Source organism: Suillus plorans, assembly GCF_016647745.1.
Source record: "Suillus plorans strain S12 chromosome Unknown HD556scaffold_38, whole genome shotgun sequence".
In the NCBI taxonomy this organism is placed as follows: Eukaryota; Fungi; Basidiomycota; class Agaricomycetes; order Boletales; family Suillaceae; genus Suillus; species Suillus plorans.
Genome location: NW_024537422.1, coordinates 28,687 through 50,173, shown reverse-complemented (window position 1 = coordinate 50,173; position 21,487 = coordinate 28,687). Strand labels below are relative to the sequence as shown.

Here is a 21,487-nt window from a genome sequence, read left to right as displayed (position 1 = left end):
ATGCTAGAACATGCAACACCAAACGCGGATGCGCCGAAGGCACAGAAATTGGAAGGCGGAGCGCGAGTGTTCTGATGTTACAGGAGAGCGACGTGGCTAATGGCTTCGATGACGAGACGTCTTTGGTAAGCGCGGCTCTTTGACAGCTTGATCATGCCAAAACCGTTGACCTGATCCCGGAGTACTGAGAAGACGCAAGCGGCAAGGGTAATACAATGTTGGTCAAGCTGCCAGTCAGTTATCCGAAGCGCTTCAGCTGCTGTCTCTGTGATTGCACCAATCCAAAACGCGATTTGAAAGATTTGAGGTTCTGATGCGGTTCACACCTTGAAAGCTTGATGATCTCATCACGAAATTCGTGAAACTGAAGTAAACCGACGTCGTAATAATTTTGCACGTTCCGAATCGAAGGCGACTGTAATGTTGATTGAAATAATGACACGTATGATTATGTAAGAAAATAAGTAGCATATACATGATACAAACCGAATAGAGTCGGAGTCCGGGATCCCTTAACCTTTCCATCCACCTCGTGAGTGTTGCAATCCGTGGTGCGCTATGTAACAGTGTGGATGCCTCACGATGAAAGCGTTGGTTTGCGTCAAGGACAATTGGCAGCTGCAGCTGCAGAATCCGCGTCAGTACTAGTAAGTACTACATATTTATCATACACGACCACCAATAATCACAGCGCAGAATAGTAGCGGAATGTCGTTAAAATTAATGTCGTCATTGCATAATGGGAATCAACATATGGCAGAACTGCCAGTGGGTCCAGATTGATATCATAGGTGCGGTTCAATTTTGTAGAAGAAAAACGCAACTCGCGTTCATACAACAGGCGTGCGACACAGTTTCAGCTGACCCGCGATGTCCAGATCTGTTTCGATATTGAATCAACTGAACGTGACCATCATGATGACCTTCATGCGCACTTCCAGCTCGATCATGTTTGGCAATGATTCCGGGTTATGTTCTGCGATATTAACGACTACTAGGCTACGACAATCATTACTCACAAGAAGCTGGCACATAACACAACTCGAAGGTTAACGTTCTCCATTTCATGCAGTTCTGACTATCACTGATACCGACACGACCAAAGTTTCGGATCAGAATGCAAGTAATTTCCGAGTGGCTAGTCGCAGAAGATCACTACAAACCCTGCCCTGTATTCGAACTCGTCACGTACAAATATATCTCATCAATTCTGTTCCAGGTTAGGACTCTTCCAACTCGAAGAAGAACATGTCTTCCACTAGTGCTCGCCCAAAATGGTACAGCCTCACGACATCGAGCGTCCAGTCATCGTTTCAAAATCAAGGGATCACTTCGTCTATCTTCCTCGACTCCAACTCACAAAACTGTTTATTTCTCGTAATTCGTCACTCAGAATTTAAACGGCCATGAACAATTTTCTCCTACCTGTACCTCGTACGATAACAAATGGTTGATGACTCGGATATGTTGTCATTGACATAGCATTATTTCTGATATCCCCTCGTTTATCTGCCAAAACTCCCTATAGTATGATTATATCGCTGATACATCTATCTTCGATTTCTTTCCACCAAAATGAATGCTAATTAAAGACCTACTGAGCGCTCAAGTTGTTGGACGAGTGCAACGAAGCTCGGCGATACTCCGAAAGCCGACCGGACTGAACCTTGGTCAAAGTTTATTCGTGGCACTGGCGTGCGCAATGCGCATGCCAGCGTCAAGTTACACCTCACACACGGTTTTCAAATCGCCGTGTCAAACTGCCCAGCGCTATTCACCCTAGTGACCCAGTCTCTCACCCAGTTTTGAGAAGCTGCTCCATCATCACCTCCAGAGTGAACAGTTCGCGCCATCATGACCATGTTCATGAGGGGTTCACCATACGCTACACTCTTTGTTACCTGCTTCTTCTTTATATCTGTAGACAGTCTAGCCCACGATGCCGCCATGCTAAGTAGACGAGCGGTCCCGGAAATTGGCGGTTCACAAGGCGGTATGTGGCTTCCCCTGCTCTGCTCCAACATGTAATTGTACGAGTAATATCTCAAATATCAATCTCCAACAGGTTTCATCGGACTCGTCGTCACTTTGAGCTTGCTCATTATCATCTGCTGTATTGCAGTCTTCTTCCTCCTGCGCAATCATGAACCCTCCGAACAAGATCGCAATGCCCGCCGTGAGCACTACCGCCGTAACCGCGACCTCCAAGCACACGATTCAACAGCAGAACACGGCTCCTTTGGGGACAAGCTCCGTGGGATATGGGCAGATAGATGGAGTAGTAGGAGCAGAAGCGGCGGACGACGAGGTGGGCGTGGCTGGATCCAAGCTGGCTCAGGTGATGAATGGGAGATTAATTCAGATCACGGTGAAGAACGTAGGGCACAGCAGCCCATGGAACCCTTTTCCAGGTCTTTTCAAGAGGGACCTTACAGCCCCCAGGTCCCGGAAATTGACTCGCCGCTGTCAGATGCGGAGTCGTATACACCGATGCATTACGGGGATTCGTACGCAAAGGGCCCATTGCATGTAACATCGCCACAGCGGGTGACTTTTGCACGGTCGCAGTCACCGCTCTCACTGTCGAGCTCACCTATGTCCCCTGGATCGCATCGAGACGCAAGTGTGGATGACGAAGAGGTGCACCCGCCCGACCACCGTCATTTCTCTACACAATCATCGACATCAGTGCGGACTTTTGAGGGAGGCACAAAGTTTATCGAGTCGCTCTAGCTCATGCTAGTTATGTTTTGCCTTTACTCACACATGTGTTGTTGTCTTTCATCTTTTATTCTCATGGTCCACGTGTACTCGTCGCGCATTTTGTATAATTCGGACGCTCATCCGTGCAGTTGTTCTTGCATGATCCTTTGCAGTGTATCTTTAGCACTCCCCTGCTAAATGCATATTACCTAATGTTGATCCCTGGCTTTGATACAGCTTCTTGTCACGGTGCCTCGAAGCTACTAGTTAGCTTCGCTAGTGTAATCATATTGATTCTCCACCGTACTTTTCTGTACTTCCCTTCTCTCCACAGCTTCTCGGCCAGTACCATGTACGTATACAATATAATGGTTTTGTAATTTTATTTTTTTCACGTACGATTCTCCTCTAGAGGGCCAGCGCTCCTGAATTCTCCCTCTCTCCCTTTCGATTTCTGGCATCTTCCCAGCTTTCCCTCTATAAGTATCCTCATCGCTACCTAGCAGCACGTTGCCATAACGTGTTTGGAAATCATATCATCCACGATTTACTCCACACCGGCCTTTCCATCCCACTCCCGGTTACTCACTTTCTCTTCGCAGCTTTCCCTCACCGGTTTACATGTTCTTCCAGGATCTAACATTAGAACGTCAAGCCAGAGGCCACCGTGTCCAATTGTCGTCACCAACTCAAGTTCAGGTTGGGGTGAGATGCCGCATGGGCATAGCGCATGCAACGTTCACATATATATATTGTTGCAAAGGTATAGCCAACAAGCTCTATTTTAAAAGTTAACTTGATCTCTCGTGCGGTCGGAGGTCTTCTCACTGCCAGACGACAACATCCTGTATTTTTATCGGCGGCACCTTTATCTAAACGTGAGGACCTGGCTTGGGGTTTGTCTTCGTGGCGCACGTATAAATCTCACAACTTCAATTTCTACTCGATTGATGATCTAAAATCCTTGGAGATCACTATCAGATCCGTATTACAAATCAGTCGCCAATCAGTCAGGGGCCCGCATCTGCATCCGAGTCGATGGCTGTCGTTGGTATCAGATGCAGTCTTCTAGAATAATGGGTTAGTTTATGTGCTTGTCGACTGCGCGCAAAGCGAAACCAATCTACGAATCAGTCCACCTTCCCAAAAGGCAGCTACGATACTGTGTACAAAGTTGGTTGTGTCGTCGGTGACGGTCTCAGAATGCTCTAGAGCGTACCACACACACTTACATCGTCGCCTGCCTCATGATGCTAATATCACACTTTGTACGCCGATGCCACCGACTGTCGTCGGAAACGTGATATGAGCTTTGTTCGGGATGACCAAGACTTTCCATCTTCGAATAAGATCGGGGGCAATGGAAGCAAACGCTGGACCTCGAACTGATGGCTACAATGAAGATATCCTAAAAGGGAGGAAGATGCCTACCACGATGTGCGGCGAACTTCATAGAGAGATCGATCCAGTATTCCGGTCTCGAGCTATGCAGCTTAACGATATGAAAAACCCTTGCAGATCGTACAGGTAGCCTTACATGAACCAGTCGGTATGGTGATTATTTTGATGGGCGACCGCGCTCTGGAACAAACATGTGATTATTTCAACGCGGCAGGCATCGTGTATTACATCAACTGCGTAGATCATATATATTGTACAGCCTTGGTGCAGGGCCACCTAAACAACGTAAACAGTCTCATTCACGAGTTGTAAGTACGGCCAGAAAAGCTCCTGCAACGCGTGTCAGATATGTACATCAAATATAGCCAGGGAATAACGTACTCCAACGAGGTTAAAATGAGCAAGTCCAAGCTGTGCTTGCCCGGTAGCGAAGGATGCGGGGACTTGAACAGAGAAGTCTTCATATGGGTCTTCCGCGCCCGGCCCATACTGAGGATTGAACGGGCCTTCGTACAAGAGAGTACCCATATCCTCACTAATGGGCAGACAGTCCCCAGTTGGGCAAGACTGGATAGCAATCACAATCGCTATCTCCTTACCGCCAGTGAGATTGTTCTGATGATGCAAGTGGTTGAACATCACACTCTAAAGAATGAGAGTTTGAGAGCTCACCGGGAGGCCTATTTGCACAGTAAAGTTGGTGCCTGCAGTAATATCGGAGCCAGGCGCAGGCAGGTTAATGTAGGCGTTCTGAGCGCAAACAGACACTACCATGAGAACGGTGACAACTATTGCTTTGATTAGGAAGTACATTGCAACTGTGAGCGTGCAGATTCTAAAGAGATGGTGAATGCGTCGCAGTGCCGAGGTTTATATGTGCTGAGCGGGTGCTACATTTGGTAGTCTCCAAACCATATACAGGGCATCTATAGGGATGTCAGCACCTCATGCAAATGCATAGCACCATAACGGAGATGTAAACGCCACAATAATGAAGATACACCGTTGACTAACCTGGGGATTGTGAATATCCAAGTGATGCAAGGTTGATGTCGTGCTACTTACCTACTCGACTCCGGTGTCCGCGATGTTGAGTTAGCTATCCGCAGTCTGTGCCATGAGCTAAGCTTGGAAAATGGCACGTGTGTGGACAAAAAAGCGGCAGGTGCTGCCCAATGGGCAAATGAAGCTCATGTATTTTCTGTAAAGTGCTCATTTAGTTCTACAAGGATTAATCAGAGTTAAACATACTCCGTAGTATAGTTTCACATGAAACTACTTACGATTATTGACTATAATCATCATTTTAAAGCATATGATTCATGTTACTGTCAGGCAGGTAAAGCAACCGATCCAGTTGACCGGTGGAATCGGAATGAGGCAACGGTCTCGGTGAACAATAACCGTAACACTATCTGCCAGTGCAGGTGCCGCGAAAGGCATTATGACTGTGCATGCGTTCGCTGTTTTGATGCATCGAAGGTCTTCTTGCCCGTGTCCTGAAAAATGTGATGTGGATGAGGAACGTTCCATGTTTTGAATTAAGTTTGAGTATGAAACAATATTACTTCTGATGCTATTATCAATGATGGTTACTAGCGTAAGGGGTGCGCATTCGGAATGGCAGATACCATTGGAATGAGTCGGATGTGAGCAATAACGCGCTCTCTCCGGGGAATGAGTCGAGCACTAATTAGCCTTACTAGTGAGCGATAGGCTCTACCGGTATGCGAGCCATGGTCTGCCATGGTAGGGTTACAGCTCTATGCAATAAAATCAGGCACGACAATCGATCTAACGAGAAGGTTTGTACTACACCATTTTACTCGGAGCATCAACGCCGCCCGCCATACAAGAATCCATAACTCGCTAGGCTGAGGGTGCGTCTCGGGCCTCTCGGTGACTTCGGTCCGGACTTGTCCACAGCTGCATGTCAAGGGAATGCCGCAGTGAAACTAGCTTAGTTTTGAGGCAAAATGTTTAAGCTTGGCTTTGCCATAGTGTTGAATAGTCTCCTGTAACCAGACCGGTCACCAAATAGAAGGAAGATAGTTCTTCGTCCTATGTGACGATGAATGCGAAAATAGGCTACGTGGGCGTCACAGGTAAACACGGTCCGTCCCGAATCCCGATGAACTGATTTGGGTATCCGGAACACCTCGGAATTCGTAATCACTACTAGTGCCACATGAGTATGTTCGACGATTCGTACTCAGTACTTCCTATATATACAGTACTGTGACATTATGACATGCAGCACAATCGCGAGAATTCGTAAGCACTTGAATAGGATGTAGGACATCATAGGAATTACAGAAACATGTACTACCAACCGATTTATATGTATGCGTGCGATACTGCACTACAGCGTCTATATCCAAATAGTCCCAAAAGGTCCATAACGATGAAATGAGAAACATGATCATGAAATTGTAATAGTGCGGTTCAGAATCTCCAGGAAAGGGCCCGCCGAAGCCTAGACCATAACATTAGTTGCGAGCACTTTTGAATAATGTTTAGGACACTCACTCCCACAAGAGTGACATGAACAACCTCAAGAAGAGCGGTTCCGCTGGCAATGCTACTCGGAATTTGAACTGTGAAGTTTTCATAAGGGGGAAGATATAATCCATGAACCTGTGGGTCGAAGGGACCGTTGTACAAAATTTGACCCATGTAATCAGCAGGGTTAATGCACGGCGTTCCTGGGCATGACTGTATGCCAATGACGACAGCAACTTCCACAGAACCCGTCAATGTAGCCTGTAAAACAAGCATTAATTGAGGAACAGGCATGATTGCATGTCAGAAACTCACAGGTCTCTCTACCTGAACAATCAAATTGCTTCCAGGAGAGACTGAAAGACCTTGCGGAGGGTATCCAATTACAGCGCCCTGAGCGAAAGCAGAGGCTACAAAAAGAGCGAGGGAGAGAACTGACTTCATGATGAATGATTCTGTAGAATTGGTGGACGATGAAAGCTCACCCTTTTATATGCAGCATGCTTTTGGCTTTGGGCGAGAGGGCAGCATTCGCCGCAACTTTGAAACCATACGTGTCAGAAAATTCCAGGACGCTGTGCCATCAAAATATTGTTCCGTTGACAGCTTGAGCTGACCACTGACTTGATCGGTAATAATCCATTCCAGCCTAGTGAACACAGGAATACTTCTCATGTCAATGGAGCCGGCGACATTCGGAAAATGCTCATAACATGCATAGCTTTCATTCAAAGTTAAATGTTGAAGGCTATGATCAATGCGTGTATGAGTGAGCTGGCTGAACGCAGCGGACTCAAAGTTGATTAGGACTGGTGACTGGTGTGCAGCTGGTTGACTGTTGAAACTAAGTTTAAGATCAGCAAATTGCGTAAACGATTAGAAATCGACGTAAATGCATACCAACGCTCCACCCACAAGCAGTCCGTGAATAACTCGATTTTTTATGCTAAGGCCCATTTACAGCCACATAAGCTTTTCACATAACCGCGATTGACTCTTGCGCAGGCTACCATCAGATTCGCCCGGACCTACTAGTACATGCTGCAGACGTCTTCTTCGGACTTGCCAGTGGCGCAAGACCCGAACTGCGCAGTCACGCTGAACCTAAGCCTTTGGCATGCTGTTCTCCTTCCATGGCCTTTCTCTCCTTGTAGGCATGGTTTTCAAGCTGTACGTCACTTTCGTAGAGGCCTTTCTCGAACCTGCTGACATACAGAATGATGAATTTCGCAGATATATAGTAAGACGCACGGCAACTGAGTATTACTAGTATTCCAGGATGACTCACTACATCCACTTCTCAAAATGAGAGTCGTCAAACCGATCGTCGCCTTGCTTTTTTGAGCATTGCTTCTGCATAATAGGTCTTTATAATGTCATCATTGGCGGGCACGACTGTCTCCAGGAAAAAAAATAACGATCACTATTGGGAAACCAGTAAGTTAATGAGTCCTCTCCAGGTACAATCTCGATTTTACGTTGTACAGGGACTCATTGTCTACTTCCGAGTCGTCGTTGCTAGCCGCTCACGCACATGGAATCTTTGTGCCCCTCAGGCTGAAGCGCTAGGCGAAGTTCTCTATTAGTGATCCATTTAATCCCCGCATGAACTTCAAGCAACCGAGCGAAGACTCCAACATTAAGATCCCTCAATCTATAAGTAATAGTAGCGCCCTCTTCACCGTCACTCATTTTTCCCTCATTGGGGTACGTGTTGCATTCTGTGACTGGTGTAGAGCCAATACTGAGTGTGGTTAGACCGCCTTGGATGGAGATAAAAATATATATCGGTACTAGTTAACCAGCTTATTTCGCAGCCTATGGCACGATTCATTGTATTGCAGTATCACTTTGGCAACTGGAATGCTGCTTGGTGCTCCATCACGTTCTTAATTGCCAGGACGAATGACTTCGAAAGAAGAAATGGATGTAATGGAAACATGATCCATTCACAGATGATGATCACCCCGGAAACCCCTGACCGCCCCACCATGTGGACACGTTTGTAGCTGCACGAGGACATTTCATCTAGATATGAGAATTACGAGTACTAATACATCGAGCTCCACAGCCTCATGCTTGACCCGAAATTTTGAACGGCGCTATATATCCATCAAGAATACATACCATGGAGGTCGGCAGTACCCTGAAAGCATCTTCAACTTCAGTCTCCCTGCCAATATATCGTGGAACTGTGATGAGGACTTCAAGTGTCTTCCTCGCTTCCACTTTCACCGTAGCTGCGTTTGCACAAAATGTTTACAGTTGGTGCTGGAAGGAACCTTAACGTCGACATTGTTTGATCAGTAAGCCACCAGACACAATATTCTCGTCCCATCGGGATCAGACGATTGAATTAGTCCACTGGGTTTCCAGTCTTAGTTGCAAGATGTAGTTGGCGTAATTGCAATCCAATCATGTCATCCAAGCCGCTGGCCAGGCGAGGCACTCGGTGACATCATCTACAACGGGCCCTACAAGCCACAAGAGCGTAACTCGAACCAAAGTGGCTTTCAGCCATATTAGAAATTTGATGTTTGAGTTCCTTCTGATTTGATGGGCAGTGCGTTCCTCAGGGTAACGGATGTGGCGCTTATTGGGGTGAGAGCTCGTGATTGTCGTCCTTCTGCTCAAAATTAACGCTGGTTGCATCTATGCCAGGCTGGGCCCAATGCGTGGATAGAAGAAAAGAATGTAACGTTCCATGTTCTTTGATATGCCTGCGAGGAATCATTTCATTTTACTATCAGCGATTCTGATGGGAACAGGCAGTACGAATTTGAGATATACCAACCTGAGGTCTGCGTGCATCGGCCGCAGACCAATCATTTCAAGAAACGGCGCTATACACTTCGAAGCGTCTACGATGAGATCTAGGAGTTATCACCGTAGAATAAGCGAAGATGTTCTACTATCAAAGTCGCAGTCGTTCCCAAGCAAACTTAGCTACGATCAGTGCTTCGTCTTCGGCGTTCCCAAGATTGACTTGGATCATTTCGGGTACCCGCACGTACGCTCTATTAAGCTGGAATGGGACTCTGTCAATCTAGCCAAGCAGTAATAAGGTATGATCATGACCGTGAACAGTTACTAAAACGATCTTGAACAACACACTTCCTTCAACCTTGCGAGTTAATTTGCAATGATCACTCAGTATGTTACACAGCCCATATTATTCACATGAACTTGAACATACCAGACATATGTTGTAGTGAATACAAACTGGAAATTGAAAGGGAACTTCACTAACGTTTGAGCTTGGATTTACTTCAATTACGGAGTCTAAAAATAGTACTACCAAGTTGTAATTCTCTCCCGAGACCTTCCTAAGATGACACATTTCAGAGTCTTCCTCGGCGCCCCATCCGTCAGTGATCTCAAAAAACATTCAGCTGGTTCGTACACCTGGAAGACTATTGAGCATTCTTCAACAGAGGCCTCCCAAGCACTACTATATCCTCCTGCAACATCGGAGGCCGCAAGCAGACGAATATCTCTGCTCTACCAGAACATTATATTCGACGACTGTGATGAAGAAGCCCTTGATCAGGAGCGTGTGGACAAGAGCGCATGGCCTGAGGGAAGCCAGCCTTTGATGAATGGTATGTTTATTGCATAGCTCCACGATCGCGAGTTCCACTTCATATACGTGCAAATAGAGCAGACGACGGTGATAACCTGGCCTCCGACCCCTATTGCAGACACCGTTGATGTACCTTCCTTCCTGCGCGTATCGCAGTCCCAGTCCCAGTCTCAGCTTGCAATGGATCAAACACAGGAAACCACCTTTGTGTCTTACTCCGACGCGTCGTCTATAGCTCGCTTCCCGCATTTTCAGATTAGCCTTCATAAGGTCTCGTCTCTTGCATCCCTCTACAACCAAAAAATTGCCAGAGGGAGAAAAGTGAATATATTACTCGCCACGCTAGAGGTGGAAGGCCCTGATACAGTGTGTGTGAAGAAAGGCCCGGACGCAGGGAAAGAAGTTTCTGTTCTCAAAATGATTCTGGGTGACGAAGATGGATCAGTATGCAAGCTCACCGCATGGCGTGATGTTGCAGAGGCTTGGGGTGCACTGGGCGTCAAGCGTGGAGATATAATTTATCTAGAGAGTGCGTATCGTATCCTTGGGATCGCATTGCATGGACCCACGTTACTTCACATCACAGACCTCGCACCAACGTGCGAGCCAGGCAGCTCGATCACCCTTACCGCTTCTCCATATAACAAGCCCACCGCGGAGATTTGCTTTCGCACCATGCCTTACACACGCGAGGATAATCGTCTCCGGCCGGACCTCCGGCTCGGGAAAAGCGACGCCGCCGTCAAGAAGGTCGCTGCACTGACCCAGTGGTTCGAGCGGATAGCCGGGTTGGCGGTTAGTTAGTTGAGCAGATGCCCAGCTTGACAGCATCACTATGGCTATTCCACATTTGGCGTCGGTGACTCATAGTCTTAGACGTAGAGCTAGACCTTAGCTGTGGCGCAAGTTACCGGTTGCACTGGCGTCATTGTCGCCGGGCCACCGGCCGCGGATCTCGATCGAAGATGTTACTCGGTAATTATGCCTGCAAGCTCGCTAGCCCGCAGCTGCACGCAAGTGTTCATTCATTCATATGTATGCATACACAGCCATCAGACACCCATGCTTATAATAGATATGTCAATCCGCGATTCGTTCCGTACGCAGGTCAATGCCAAGCACACAGGTCCACACCATGGGCGCCACCGCTTTGGCCACACCATGACCATCAGTACAAAAGCCCACTCTCACTTTATCCGTGGATGTGGATGTGGACGTGGACGATGGGACACCTCGACGTTGGCACTGCACTATAAAGCTTCCTCATCGTTCTCCTTGCCTGCCAGTGACCCCGTGTAGTGTCATTCGCGGTCATCTAGATCTCGACAAATCCCTCGTGATATGCCCTTTTCAGAACCCGTCTCTACAAGCTTTCTCTCCATTCCTTCTGTGTTTACACGTCTTCAACGCAGCATTAAACTTCGAATGCACGCACCCTCCGTTTCCGAATTCTTCTTGCCGAATCATCTTACCCTGAAGCGCAGGAGCTCTCTTTCGTCCACCCGTACGCAAAAATCGTCCTTCACTTCCAGGGCCACAAAGCGCAGGTCTTTACTTCCCTCCCTGAAGTTGTCCTCGTCCTCCTTATCTTCCTGGTCTTCCCGGGACACGCAATTCAGTCCGAAACCTGTGGGCTCTGAGTCAAGTGCCGAATCGACCGTCCTCGATATTATTGTGACACCTGCGAGTCCTATTTGCCCTTCGGTGCTCACATTTGCTGTAAGTTGGTTTCCGTTCAGTTCGATTGATTGATTCTGACCGTTTGACGCAGCCTCCACTCGGTCAAAAAATCACTGATCGGTTCTGGCCCGAAGAAGATCTTGAACAGGATGATCAAGATAAAATATCTGGAAATGGCAGGCTTTCGTCGCCGATGATCGTGAATGTGTTGTCACCTCCTCCCTATCACCGACGTGCTCCAAATGCCATCGTGCATCAGGATCACATACTATCTAGGTATGTTGTCCAGATTTGGCTTCTTGAAGTCTGAGAAGGCTGACGATGTACTTGCAGCGATAGTTATCCTTCGCATTATAGAAACCAGGACGACTCAGGCCCTATGCGGTTCCCTTTCTGAGCATAAATTTGTGATATAGATAAATGGTATCTTACCCTCCCGTTAATCAGACCTATTGTCTGCCCGTAGACTAATTTGCATACTGTATTCTTGTATTCTAATGTTTACTGTATCTTGGTTTCCCTTTTGTTACTTCCTAGATGTAATTGTGCAAGTTGGCCTTCCACCGCGCAGGCCTGATTATGTTAACTTGAACCGTCGCTTGACAGGGGCGGTTGCACCTCATCCAACACTATTCGAGTAGCCTCCACAATAATCTCCCATTCTACCTTATGTAGCCTCTCCTCATAAGCCTCTATCGCCTCCCCCTTCACTACCTCCACTCTTCTCTGAATCAACGGCTCCCCACGATCGACTTCTTTGACCACACGATGCACCATCACGCCCAGCTCATCCACCTCCCCCTTCTGGAACGCCTCAAAGCCTCTTTCAACTGCATGCGCACCATCAAACTGCCCAAACAAAGCCGGATGAATGTTAATCACAGGTACTTCCCTCGCAAGCACCTCCTCGCCCTCCAATACCCGCGTCCCCTTAAACACATCCAAGAACCCCTCGCTCACGATGTGCATCCATCCCGCACACACGACTGCATCTGGCTTTGCGCGCAACACAATACGCGCGACCTCGACATCATAGTCCTCGCGCGTCTTTCCGGGGTTTGATTTAATGAACGGTTGAAGACCGAGGTATGCGGTAGGGATCGGAGGCAAGGCGGTGGAAGCGCGTATCAGACCACGTGCGTTTTTGCGATTGGAAAGAACAAGGACGATGCGGGTATCAGGCAGGGTCGATGTGTTCTGTGCATCGATCAGTGCTTGAAGGTTAGTTCCTGTAGCCACGATCTGATATCATAGGATGTACGCTTGCGATTGAGATCAATACATACCCGCTCCTGAGATGAGGACAGCCAATCGTCGTGGCGACGTTGCTGCAGGGTTTGGATCTTCCATGTCGCTGAAACAGTATTAGCTCTTATCAAAAGTCCATGATATGGATAGCGTACTTTGTGAGCACTTAATCCGCGACGTCGTGATAAAGTTTGCAAAGTACCATGTTACGCTATTGTGGCGTACCTGATTTAGACTTAGCAGATATTCAGGATTTGTGGTCGCGGAGTTCAGCATAAATGAAAGTCCTGCGGATCCCAAAAATAACTTGTTTCTGATAGAAACCAGCTTGAGCTTAAATGTTGAAGCGAAAAAGCACAATGTTTCCAAGAAGAGCACTAGCTGGGTAAGTTCTCAAAGATGGGAATGAGAATCAGTATTGAGATGGCCGAGCACACTGACAAGGTCCATGGTACATGTAAATCTAGAATTATAAGTAACGAGTAAGGTAGCCAAACAACAAACACGGCGCCCATATCCTGTGATCCTAGAAGGACACCCGCCTTTTACGTTAACGGGGCGTATGTATGTGGTACACTTTTGATTCGACAAAGATGATACAAAACACCAAATGAGTAACGGTAAAGAGCGTTTATACTGCAAGTTTTGGTGAGGTCAAAAAGGAGGGTTTCGTTACTCGGTGGTTAGTGTTACATAGATAAAAGACAAAACATACAACGAAAGCGAACGCGTGCAAGTCGATGAAGCTACGCATAATTATAATGATCAAGCAAGTGGTCACTGAGACAAAATGAGAGGAGTGGGTTATGAAAACGTAGACAACAAGATGCGGTCAGAGCATAGCAAGCAGAAGAAAAAGCGATACTTCGTCCTGAAGTCCCAAGGCGTCCGTGCACGGCACGGGAATTGTGTGCAACGCCTTAAAAGCTCATAGACCTCATATCATCATGCCATATACTCCGCCATTGCCAACGTTTATCGGGACGCCCAAGCCTTGCTTCGTCATCATGGACCCCATGCCATCCTCGACCCTGCCGCTCCACGACCCTGCGATACCAGTGTTGATGTGGAGGTTTCCCAGGCCCAGCCTTTTGGGTAGACCATAATCGGGGAGGGCATTCGCAATCTCGTAGCTCATAGACGAAGCTCCATGGGATGGTGAACCGTATCCAGAGCCAGGGCTGCTGTGACCAGATCCGACGGATGATGTGTCGTCAGCATCGGCGACATAACCCATGGCACCGTGCTGCTGTTGGAGCGCTAGCATTTGCTGCCGTTTAAGGTTGACAAGGGCCGCCTGGTCCCCAAAGTGATGTCCGGTCGTTGCCGACGATCCCATGCTGTGCGAGCCATTGGGAGGTGTGATCAAGTTACGCTGCACCGAGAATTGTTGGGGATGTTGAGGGTGATAGGCGTTGTACGTGTTCGACCACGCTTTCATGTTATGTTGATCCATAGCGGGATGGTGTTGTTCAATGTATGGGGCTGCGGCAAAATTCACCCGAGGTTCGTAAATTGAAGGCATTTCCGGGTTCTCGAAGGAAACAGGAGAATGCATCTGAGCGATCATGGGACCGCCCTGCGAGTTGGGCGGGCCGCGTGGCATCAAATGCGCGATGTTCACGTCAGTGGGAGGCATATTCCCATGTGCATACATGCCGTTCTTGACCATCGGCGCAGAGGGCATGACATCCTCAGTGTCGTCCATGTTGTTTGGCATCGAACCAGCGAATTCATCGTCACCCTCATCATATCCGTCATACGCCTGACCTTCTTCATCTTCTTCCATGACAGTTGCAATAATTTCGACTTCGCCGTTGAGGACCATGGAAAAGCCTTCTCCACGAACAGGCTCTTCCACATAGGGAAGACCAGCACGATCACGCCATTCGTTGAGTTCCCGGCGAAGGGCATCAGATTCTTGCTTCAGAGCCCGCAACTCCCGCGAAGCTAGGAAGCGGTGACGCCTTGACGCGTGAACGTGAGCGATCGAAGAGTTAACGATCGCAGACTTGGAAGGTCTGCGGATCTGCGAAAGATTAGGAAGCAGCGCAGCGAGGTCCTAAAAAGATAGCGTTCGGATCAGCGGTTCTTTTGATCAAGAAAATGAGGCTTGCCAAGAATCTGCCATTGAGAGTCTCTCTGCGCTGTCTCTCGACTGCGTTGTGAGTAGCACGCCTTTCCGCGGTATTGGCCCGGCGGCTGGGCTTTCGTTTGACCTGCGTAACAGCGCCATTGGCTGAGGCTGTGCTGGAGCTTTGTGATTGGACGTTATTGTTTTGCTCTGTGGAGCATGCCAACGGAAGTGAGAGAGTTTGGCCGGCGGCAGGAGTAATCGGAGTTTGTGGGGGAACAGAACCCTCTACTGAAGCAGGAGAATTGCTAGCAGATGGAGACGAAGAGGAAGCGATTGGAAGTGTTAGAGCCATGATCGACAAACAGGAGTTCTACAAAAGAAAGGTAGAGTATAATTGAGATGATAACACGAGTAAAACAGAAGAGAGAGGTGGGTTCCGGTGACAAAAGATGATTAACCAATTGATATCGATTTTACAAGGAAACAGTGATAAGAACAGTAGGGTACGCGAGTTTCCTCAGCGGAGACCTTGACTGTAGGGATTTGCGGGTGCACTAGGAAACGGGTTATATGCAAGTAAAGTGGTGGATAGTCGACAAGCTGCTATAAATCAGAGTCGCGAGCGAGCTCAAGCGTACTACTGATTGGTCCTTTGAGGTATGTGGGGGTCGTTTAAAGGTCGGATTGTGAGAAGCCGGCAAGGGTCGCGAGATCTATAGCAGGTCATTAAAATATCGAGTCTGTGAAAACAAGAAAGACTGACTACAAGCGGAATCCTTGTTAGCGGCGAGGCTTATCGGGGATGAGGGAGAAAAGGGTTTATAGACCTCAAAGGACCATGCAGAGAGGGAGGACTGACAAGTGATGGGGTTGTAAAGTTAGGAAGACGAAGACGACGCTTTCATATCAATCGGCTAACTCCGCATTATTTTATTATTTTCCCAGAAATCACAAATCCCTCTCACGTATACCTATCTAACCGATGTCACCAACGCTTGATGCCGAAGATTATTTAATCTTATTTTAATTTATATGGATTTGTACTTATTTGCATCCGTTCCCTATTCATTGACCCTTTTGGATATTCAGTCGGCTTTGCCGCTCAGCAGTGCACTGGGCTCTGCAGCATAATACCCGATCCCCGGGCACTCTTTACAATTTTTAATACCCTCCCTTACGTTCAATCCGCGTTCTGAACTGAGTTACATCCTTTGATCGCGGATTTTGACGTTGCAGCGCCTTCGGATCCTCTTCTAGCTAACCGCAAACGGCGTTGCTATCACCACCGAGGGCTTGCAACTCCTGCTGTCTTCCCTCGGTCGATTATTACTATCAACTGCTCACGGTCTCTAATATTTCTTTGCCATGTATGTAGACTCTGTTGTCGTTTCATCGAGATAGTCAGCGCGGCGCGCTGATATAATTTTAGTAAGTCAAGTTGAAGTTCCGACGTTTTCGAAACACACTGACCTGGTGACGTTAATCATAGCATCGCAGTTGTGTCTTGTTCTCATTTAGGCACTGCCGAGGCATGGCAGGGTTAGCTAGCATTGCTCCCTCTCAAACACAAATCCCTTGGGAAGTACCCTCACACCCTGTCAAACCTATATTTCGTCTCCCTCAGGCTCCACTTTCTCCGGTATTTTTATTGTGCTTATTTTCATGCACCACAGCATTGGTGCAACTTTCTTACAATTAAGTACCAGCGCCCCGCATATTACTCAAGAAGACATGAGAAGATGCGCAACGAGGCTTCCGAGATGTCCTACGGCGCCGTATTGCCTTGTTTGATAGACATGAGCAGATCCATCAAAAGCGCGAGGACGACGAGGCCGCCGCGGGCGCAGAAGCACGGAAAACCGGTCATGTCTTATTATCACAAGCCAGAGTCGTATAAAGGTACCATGACCTGACTAACCTCACTCTGTCGCCTGCAGCCATTGTCAACTCATTTGACACCTAGTAGTACTGTAACTCAGCCAACCATTCACACGATGGCAACCATGCAAGACGCCAACTGCACTGATATCCGCCGAGGATCAACCAGGTAACGTTCTGATGAATGCCTGTCTATCGACTCGACGTCAAGTCAATCCGTCATCGCTCGTGATCAAAATTTGACTTTTCAACATGTTCAAGGATGAGAATCACCGGGCACACTTGTACTATCTCCGATGTTGCAAAAATGACATGCGTGGTTTGTTCAGAGGGAGAAGTAGTGTTGGTTGTAACGGAAGCCTAAGGCGTTTCTTTTACCCTAATCATTGGATTTTGAATCGATGGAAAGTGACCTTGGTCAGATAAGATACTCTTGCACACACACACGCAGCTCCAGCCAGGTCCCGTTGAAGGCGATTCCGACCTGTCAGTGAGAGCTACATGTGATTGTCGCCCTTTGTCCTGCAGATCTCCTGAACGTGAAGTTGACCTTAGTGGTACCGGAAACCCGCAGGCCAGCTGCAGCCTGGAACTATATTTTGTCGTCTACTATGGCCGCTCTGTAAATCACTTTAAGCGGCGAGCCCCCTGCTTAAGAGGTACATATGGCCTTTTCATGAATCCTCTGCCATTCTACCAGAGGTCCAGAACATAATGTCTATTTTACCTGTTGTAAGGACGGAGCCAAACGTTCCCCGCGGAAGTAATCCGGATTAATTATTAAGGTCTGGAACCAACTCCGCTTCCGTTCTGTGTTTAACATCAGCACGTGACTGCAAGTCATCCAAACGAGTACGCAGTGAATAACTAGGGCCAAGCAAAAACCTGAGACAGCGAGGGAACGAAAGTAAGCAAACTCACAGAAAATACGATAACATGACGAATGCAATCTCAAATTTCTAGACACCTATGTGAAATACAATCACCTGTTCCAGTGGAATCTTCTTGCGCAACGACTTTACGATAGCCCGCGCGCAGTCTGATGCGCCTGAATCATTAAGCCAGTTGTCATAGAATGCAGAAACAATTTCGCCTGCAACATAGACCGCAGCGTGGAATCAATAACACCGCGAAATCCGGAAAAATAAATTACATAGCCGCAGCGACGTGAGTTGAGACTTCTCTCATCGCCTACAGTGATGTGGCAAGTTGATAAGAATGCGGACTCCGAGTTCGGCCAGGCTAATCGGATGATGTCCTTGGTCTTTATTGGCGGCCCGCCGCACATTGCGGATGAAGACTCGACCGGTGTTCTATTTAGCACCCCATGGCGGGCTAGACAGAGCAATTGATTACAAACTAATTATAGTGCAAAGCACAAACGCGAGGTTGTTCCGGAGTGATGTGAAGGATGACACGATGAGTATAGGACGCTGAGCTATGACGGCTAACTAAAGAGCGACATATCTCGGAGCCTCCCTCTGTCAGGGCTCCATTGAGCGGCTTGACCAGTTACAACAAATTATTGTGTGGGTACATCTTGAGAAATGCGCTATCTCGCGAGTGCCGCCGAGGTCGGGACATGTAAAGGTGACATGAATTGGAGCTTCCTGCTGCACGTAGGAAAGTTGCGTAATCACATGCAGAAGATGCTAACAAGCTTGCGTTAACGATCAAATCGCTCTACGAGGCGCCGAAACTCGGAGACTTTGGTCCGCGGGATATCGAATGGAACGTGGATGAGAGATCGGGCACTGAGGCTCATTAAATCCATACTGACTATCACCGATGATTAGCGTTAAGCCGCTTGAACAGGCTGCGCCAGTGTCAATTGATGGAGACGAACGATCGAGCAGCGCGCATGAACATGCCAACTGGGTCCAGAATATCGCACGGCTTTGCTCTATCAGCTCTACAGCAGTGGTCAATGCATCATGACGAGCAATATTAATGGAATCTGTGGCAACGCAAGAAATGGCCTTCCTGACAGCATCAAATGGCGCCAAGACGATGATAAAAGAGTAACATGCCGATATAGGAATGTCAATGCGGTGTGATAGGCAACCAATGCAGAGCTCACATCAAATTTACTGCCTACATCGCATCCATCAACTGCAAACCTTATAACCCCCCGCCAACTGAGTAACTAGCTGACTAGTTGATTCGTTGAAACTTGAAGTTTTCCTCATATGTCAGCAGCTTTTTCGTGTCAGTACGCAAAACTTGAACAAAATGACATCACATCTTCCCTATTAAACTGCGAGGAATTCATTGGAGCAGTATATCCGCGACTATGTGCCTGCGTGTCGTGTACAAGGCAAGCGATGAAGAGAGCTCTACGACAAGGCCCACTCCGGGGCTGACTAAGCTACGGTGGTACTCCGGCCCAGCCTTGTCCCCTACTACTAGTACTACCACTAGACCATAAATTTGAGAAGGCTTCCGCGATCATCATTCTCCAGAATGCAGTTGCCACTAATACTGAGGGCATGTCTTCTTCATCCAATGTTCTTCATCTTCAGAGGAAACGGCATGGTCGCCATGTGCACGGACTTCGGAGACTGACCGTGTACGGTACTACATAGTCTTCCTGCCAATTGCGATGAAGCAAAGTGCAACACATCCACTGGTCCCATCCCTCAGGTCACTCAAAGCTGTTTTACTATGATGCGTTTTTTCTATCTAGAGGGAAATTGTATCCGCCATTAAATCCCTCAAAACTTCAGTACGCACTGTGCGGCAGCAGGGGGGGTTGACAACCGATGTCATCTACTCACTCCTCAACTCGAATCAACCCAAGTACGTTTGGGACACAAGTAATTCAAACGTTACTCATGCCACGTCGGCTACTTTGGGGAAGGTCTCATTACTTGCCTCCGCCTATGGAATATCAGTGCCAACTGTGGTATCAGTAAGTTTGTGTCGAGGGTGTTTATCTGAATTCGACTGTCAGCTCCTAGGTACGCTGGTGGTGCAAGAATATGCGGCCATGGATGATGGAAGCGGAAATAGGAGCGCCTCGGGAAGCGGCTTTCTTCCGTCCGTCGAATGCCTAGGACCTAGGATTATCAACCAAACGTATACGAACTTCTGTAAGTTTTGAAATATGTTCATAGTCATGGACTGTATCTGTTTCTATAGTGATCGAAGATTCGACAAGTATAACTTTCTTAACGCAAGCTTGAGAAATGATTCTTCCAAAATTGACATGCCAAAATTATTCCAGATCTAATTTCTTACGTTCCCACATCACCTACCCACTTTTCAGTCGGAGAATGTCCAGCCACTGTGACTCAACACTGGGGTTGCCAGATATCAGACGTGATCAACTCGCAGGAGCTTGTGAGCAGCACAATTGGGGACACCTTGTACCCCATCTGTTCTTCCACGACCAACAGAATCGTCAATCATACGCTTGATCAAACGGAGGTTTTATCTTGAGCTCGTAAGTTTTGTGTTACGCTGTCTTTTCCCACCTCTAATGATTCTCTTCAGGGGGGTTCTGGTATTGTGTTGTTGAGCTCTCCGCAACGCAGTTCTTTAAAGATAGTTCACATCGACTTGATATTACTCCACAGTTTCTTTTATTATAGGCCACGGGTATGATACTCCGAACCACCTCTCTTCCCGAGTTAATGGGACAATGTCCATATCGACGATCAGCTGGACTAAGACATCGCTGACATGGTATGATTTTTAGTTATTTTCGTTATAGTAGTGTTTGTTCTCAGTTGTATACCTCTCCTTTCTCTTGTCGATTTATGCATATAAGTAGCGCACGAAGCTAAGCTTTAGGTAGCTGGGAAGTATGTTTTCATGTCGGCGGAGGCACGCGACGTGAAACGCCCGCCGTTTGTACTGCATATGCGAATGCCCCTATGAATGTTATACATGTGACCCAATTACGGTGGACCCACACATCATCCACTGACTATCTCATCGACCAGCTGCAGGCTCTGTGACTTCCCGCCATCGAAGCAATTGAGTACTGCGACACACTGTAAGTACCACAGCGTTGGTTTTCCCCATATAAGTGTCTAACAGAACATTCCGTCTCAGCAGCACGCGATGAGTAAATAAAACTCATTAGTCCGCCTAGATCTGCTAGATAGTCTTGTTGACGAGGCTTCCACAACGATCGTTAACCCTCAGGATGAATGTGCACTGATACTGAGGATCCGTCTTCCGAGTCTTCATGCAATGTTTCCTGTCTGTGGAAAAAATGCCACGATTCCGACGGGAGACTGTATGGTTGTTGGACCGGCGGATCTCACAAAGCTTTTCTATGAGTTTCGCAGGTGTCGGGAGACCTATCTTCCGAACAATTCAACGACATTTTGCGAAGTTGGCAGCCATGGTTATTGTGGTATTGCACTCGCACGCACTGCAACTTGGCCTTTCTCCAAATAGAGCAC

The 21,487-nt window shown here is 47.6% G+C and overlaps 7 protein-coding genes across 7 annotated transcripts; 3 read left to right on the top strand and 4 right to left on the bottom strand.

Moving 5' to 3' along the window:
* Positions 1 to 1,947: 1,947 nt before the first annotated feature.
* On the top strand, positions 1,948 to 2,733 carry HD556DRAFT_1239762 (uncharacterized protein; the record flags this gene model as incomplete). The annotated part of the gene is made up of 2 exons (XM_041298068.1): positions 1,948 to 1,993; positions 2,066 to 2,733. 2 exons carry the CDS (start codon positions 1,948 to 1,950, stop codon positions 2,731 to 2,733), a joined length of 714 nt encoding a protein of 237 aa, XP_041158803.1.
* Positions 2,734 to 4,380: 1,647 nt separating this feature from the next.
* On the bottom strand, positions 4,381 to 4,917 carry HD556DRAFT_1444647 (uncharacterized protein; the record flags this gene model as incomplete). Its single annotated transcript, XM_041306817.1, has 3 exons — positions 4,381 to 4,434; positions 4,486 to 4,719; positions 4,777 to 4,917. The coding sequence occupies 3 exons, from the start codon at positions 4,915 to 4,917 to the stop codon at positions 4,381 to 4,383; spliced, it is 429 nt and encodes a 142-aa protein (XP_041158802.1).
* A 1,609-nt stretch (positions 4,918 to 6,526) lies between these two features.
* On the bottom strand, positions 6,527 to 7,050 carry HD556DRAFT_1444646 (uncharacterized protein; the record flags this gene model as incomplete). Its single annotated transcript, XM_041306816.1, has 3 exons — positions 6,527 to 6,580; positions 6,634 to 6,867; positions 6,922 to 7,050. The coding sequence occupies 3 exons, from the start codon at positions 7,048 to 7,050 to the stop codon at positions 6,527 to 6,529; spliced, it is 417 nt and encodes a 138-aa protein (XP_041158801.1).
* Positions 7,051 to 9,290: 2,240 nt separating this feature from the next.
* On the top strand, positions 9,291 to 9,841 carry HD556DRAFT_1380945 (uncharacterized protein). Its single transcript, XM_041303241.1, has one exon. The coding sequence runs from the start codon at positions 9,311 to 9,313 to the stop codon at positions 9,665 to 9,667; it is 357 nt and encodes a 118-aa protein (XP_041158800.1). The 5' UTR covers positions 9,291 to 9,310; the 3' UTR covers positions 9,668 to 9,841.
* A 96-nt stretch (positions 9,842 to 9,937) lies between these two features.
* On the top strand, positions 9,938 to 10,993 carry HD556DRAFT_1239756 (uncharacterized protein; the record flags this gene model as incomplete). The annotated part of the gene is made up of 2 exons (XM_041298066.1): positions 9,938 to 10,208; positions 10,266 to 10,993. The coding sequence occupies 2 exons, from the start codon at positions 9,938 to 9,940 to the stop codon at positions 10,991 to 10,993; spliced, it is 999 nt and encodes a 332-aa protein (XP_041158799.1).
* A 1,175-nt stretch (positions 10,994 to 12,168) lies between these two features.
* Positions 12,169 to 13,376, bottom strand: HD556DRAFT_570341 (phosphoribosylglycinamide formyltransferase). Its single transcript, XM_041310981.1, has 3 exons — positions 13,273 to 13,376; positions 13,156 to 13,223; positions 12,169 to 13,098 (listed from the first exon to the last, which is right to left on the bottom strand). Exons 2-3 carry the CDS (start codon positions 13,217 to 13,219, stop codon positions 12,452 to 12,454), a joined length of 711 nt encoding a protein of 236 aa, XP_041158798.1. The 5' UTR covers positions 13,220 to 13,223; positions 13,273 to 13,376; the 3' UTR covers positions 12,169 to 12,451.
* A 678-nt stretch (positions 13,377 to 14,054) lies between these two features.
* Positions 14,055 to 15,546, bottom strand: HD556DRAFT_1432679 (uncharacterized protein; the record flags this gene model as incomplete). Its single annotated transcript, XM_041305148.1, has 2 exons — positions 14,055 to 15,179; positions 15,235 to 15,546. The coding sequence occupies 2 exons, from the start codon at positions 15,544 to 15,546 to the stop codon at positions 14,055 to 14,057; spliced, it is 1,437 nt and encodes a 478-aa protein (XP_041158797.1).
* Between the last annotated feature and the right edge of the window lie 5,941 nt (positions 15,547 to 21,487).

Excerpts from the sequence above, each read along its gene's own strand:
- HD556DRAFT_570341 (XM_041310981.1), bottom strand. The coding sequence starts at position 13,219 with ATGGAAGATCCAAACCCTGCAGCAACGTCGCCACGACGATTGGCTGTC. Across the intron at positions 13,099-13,155 it reads TGTCCTCATCTCAGGAGCGG|GAACTAACCTTCAAGCACTG; the intron begins GTATGTATTGAT and ends TCGTGGCTACAG.
- HD556DRAFT_1380945 (XM_041303241.1), top strand. The coding sequence starts at position 9,311 with ATGTTCTTTGATATGCCTGCGAGGAATCATTTCATTTTACTATCAGCG.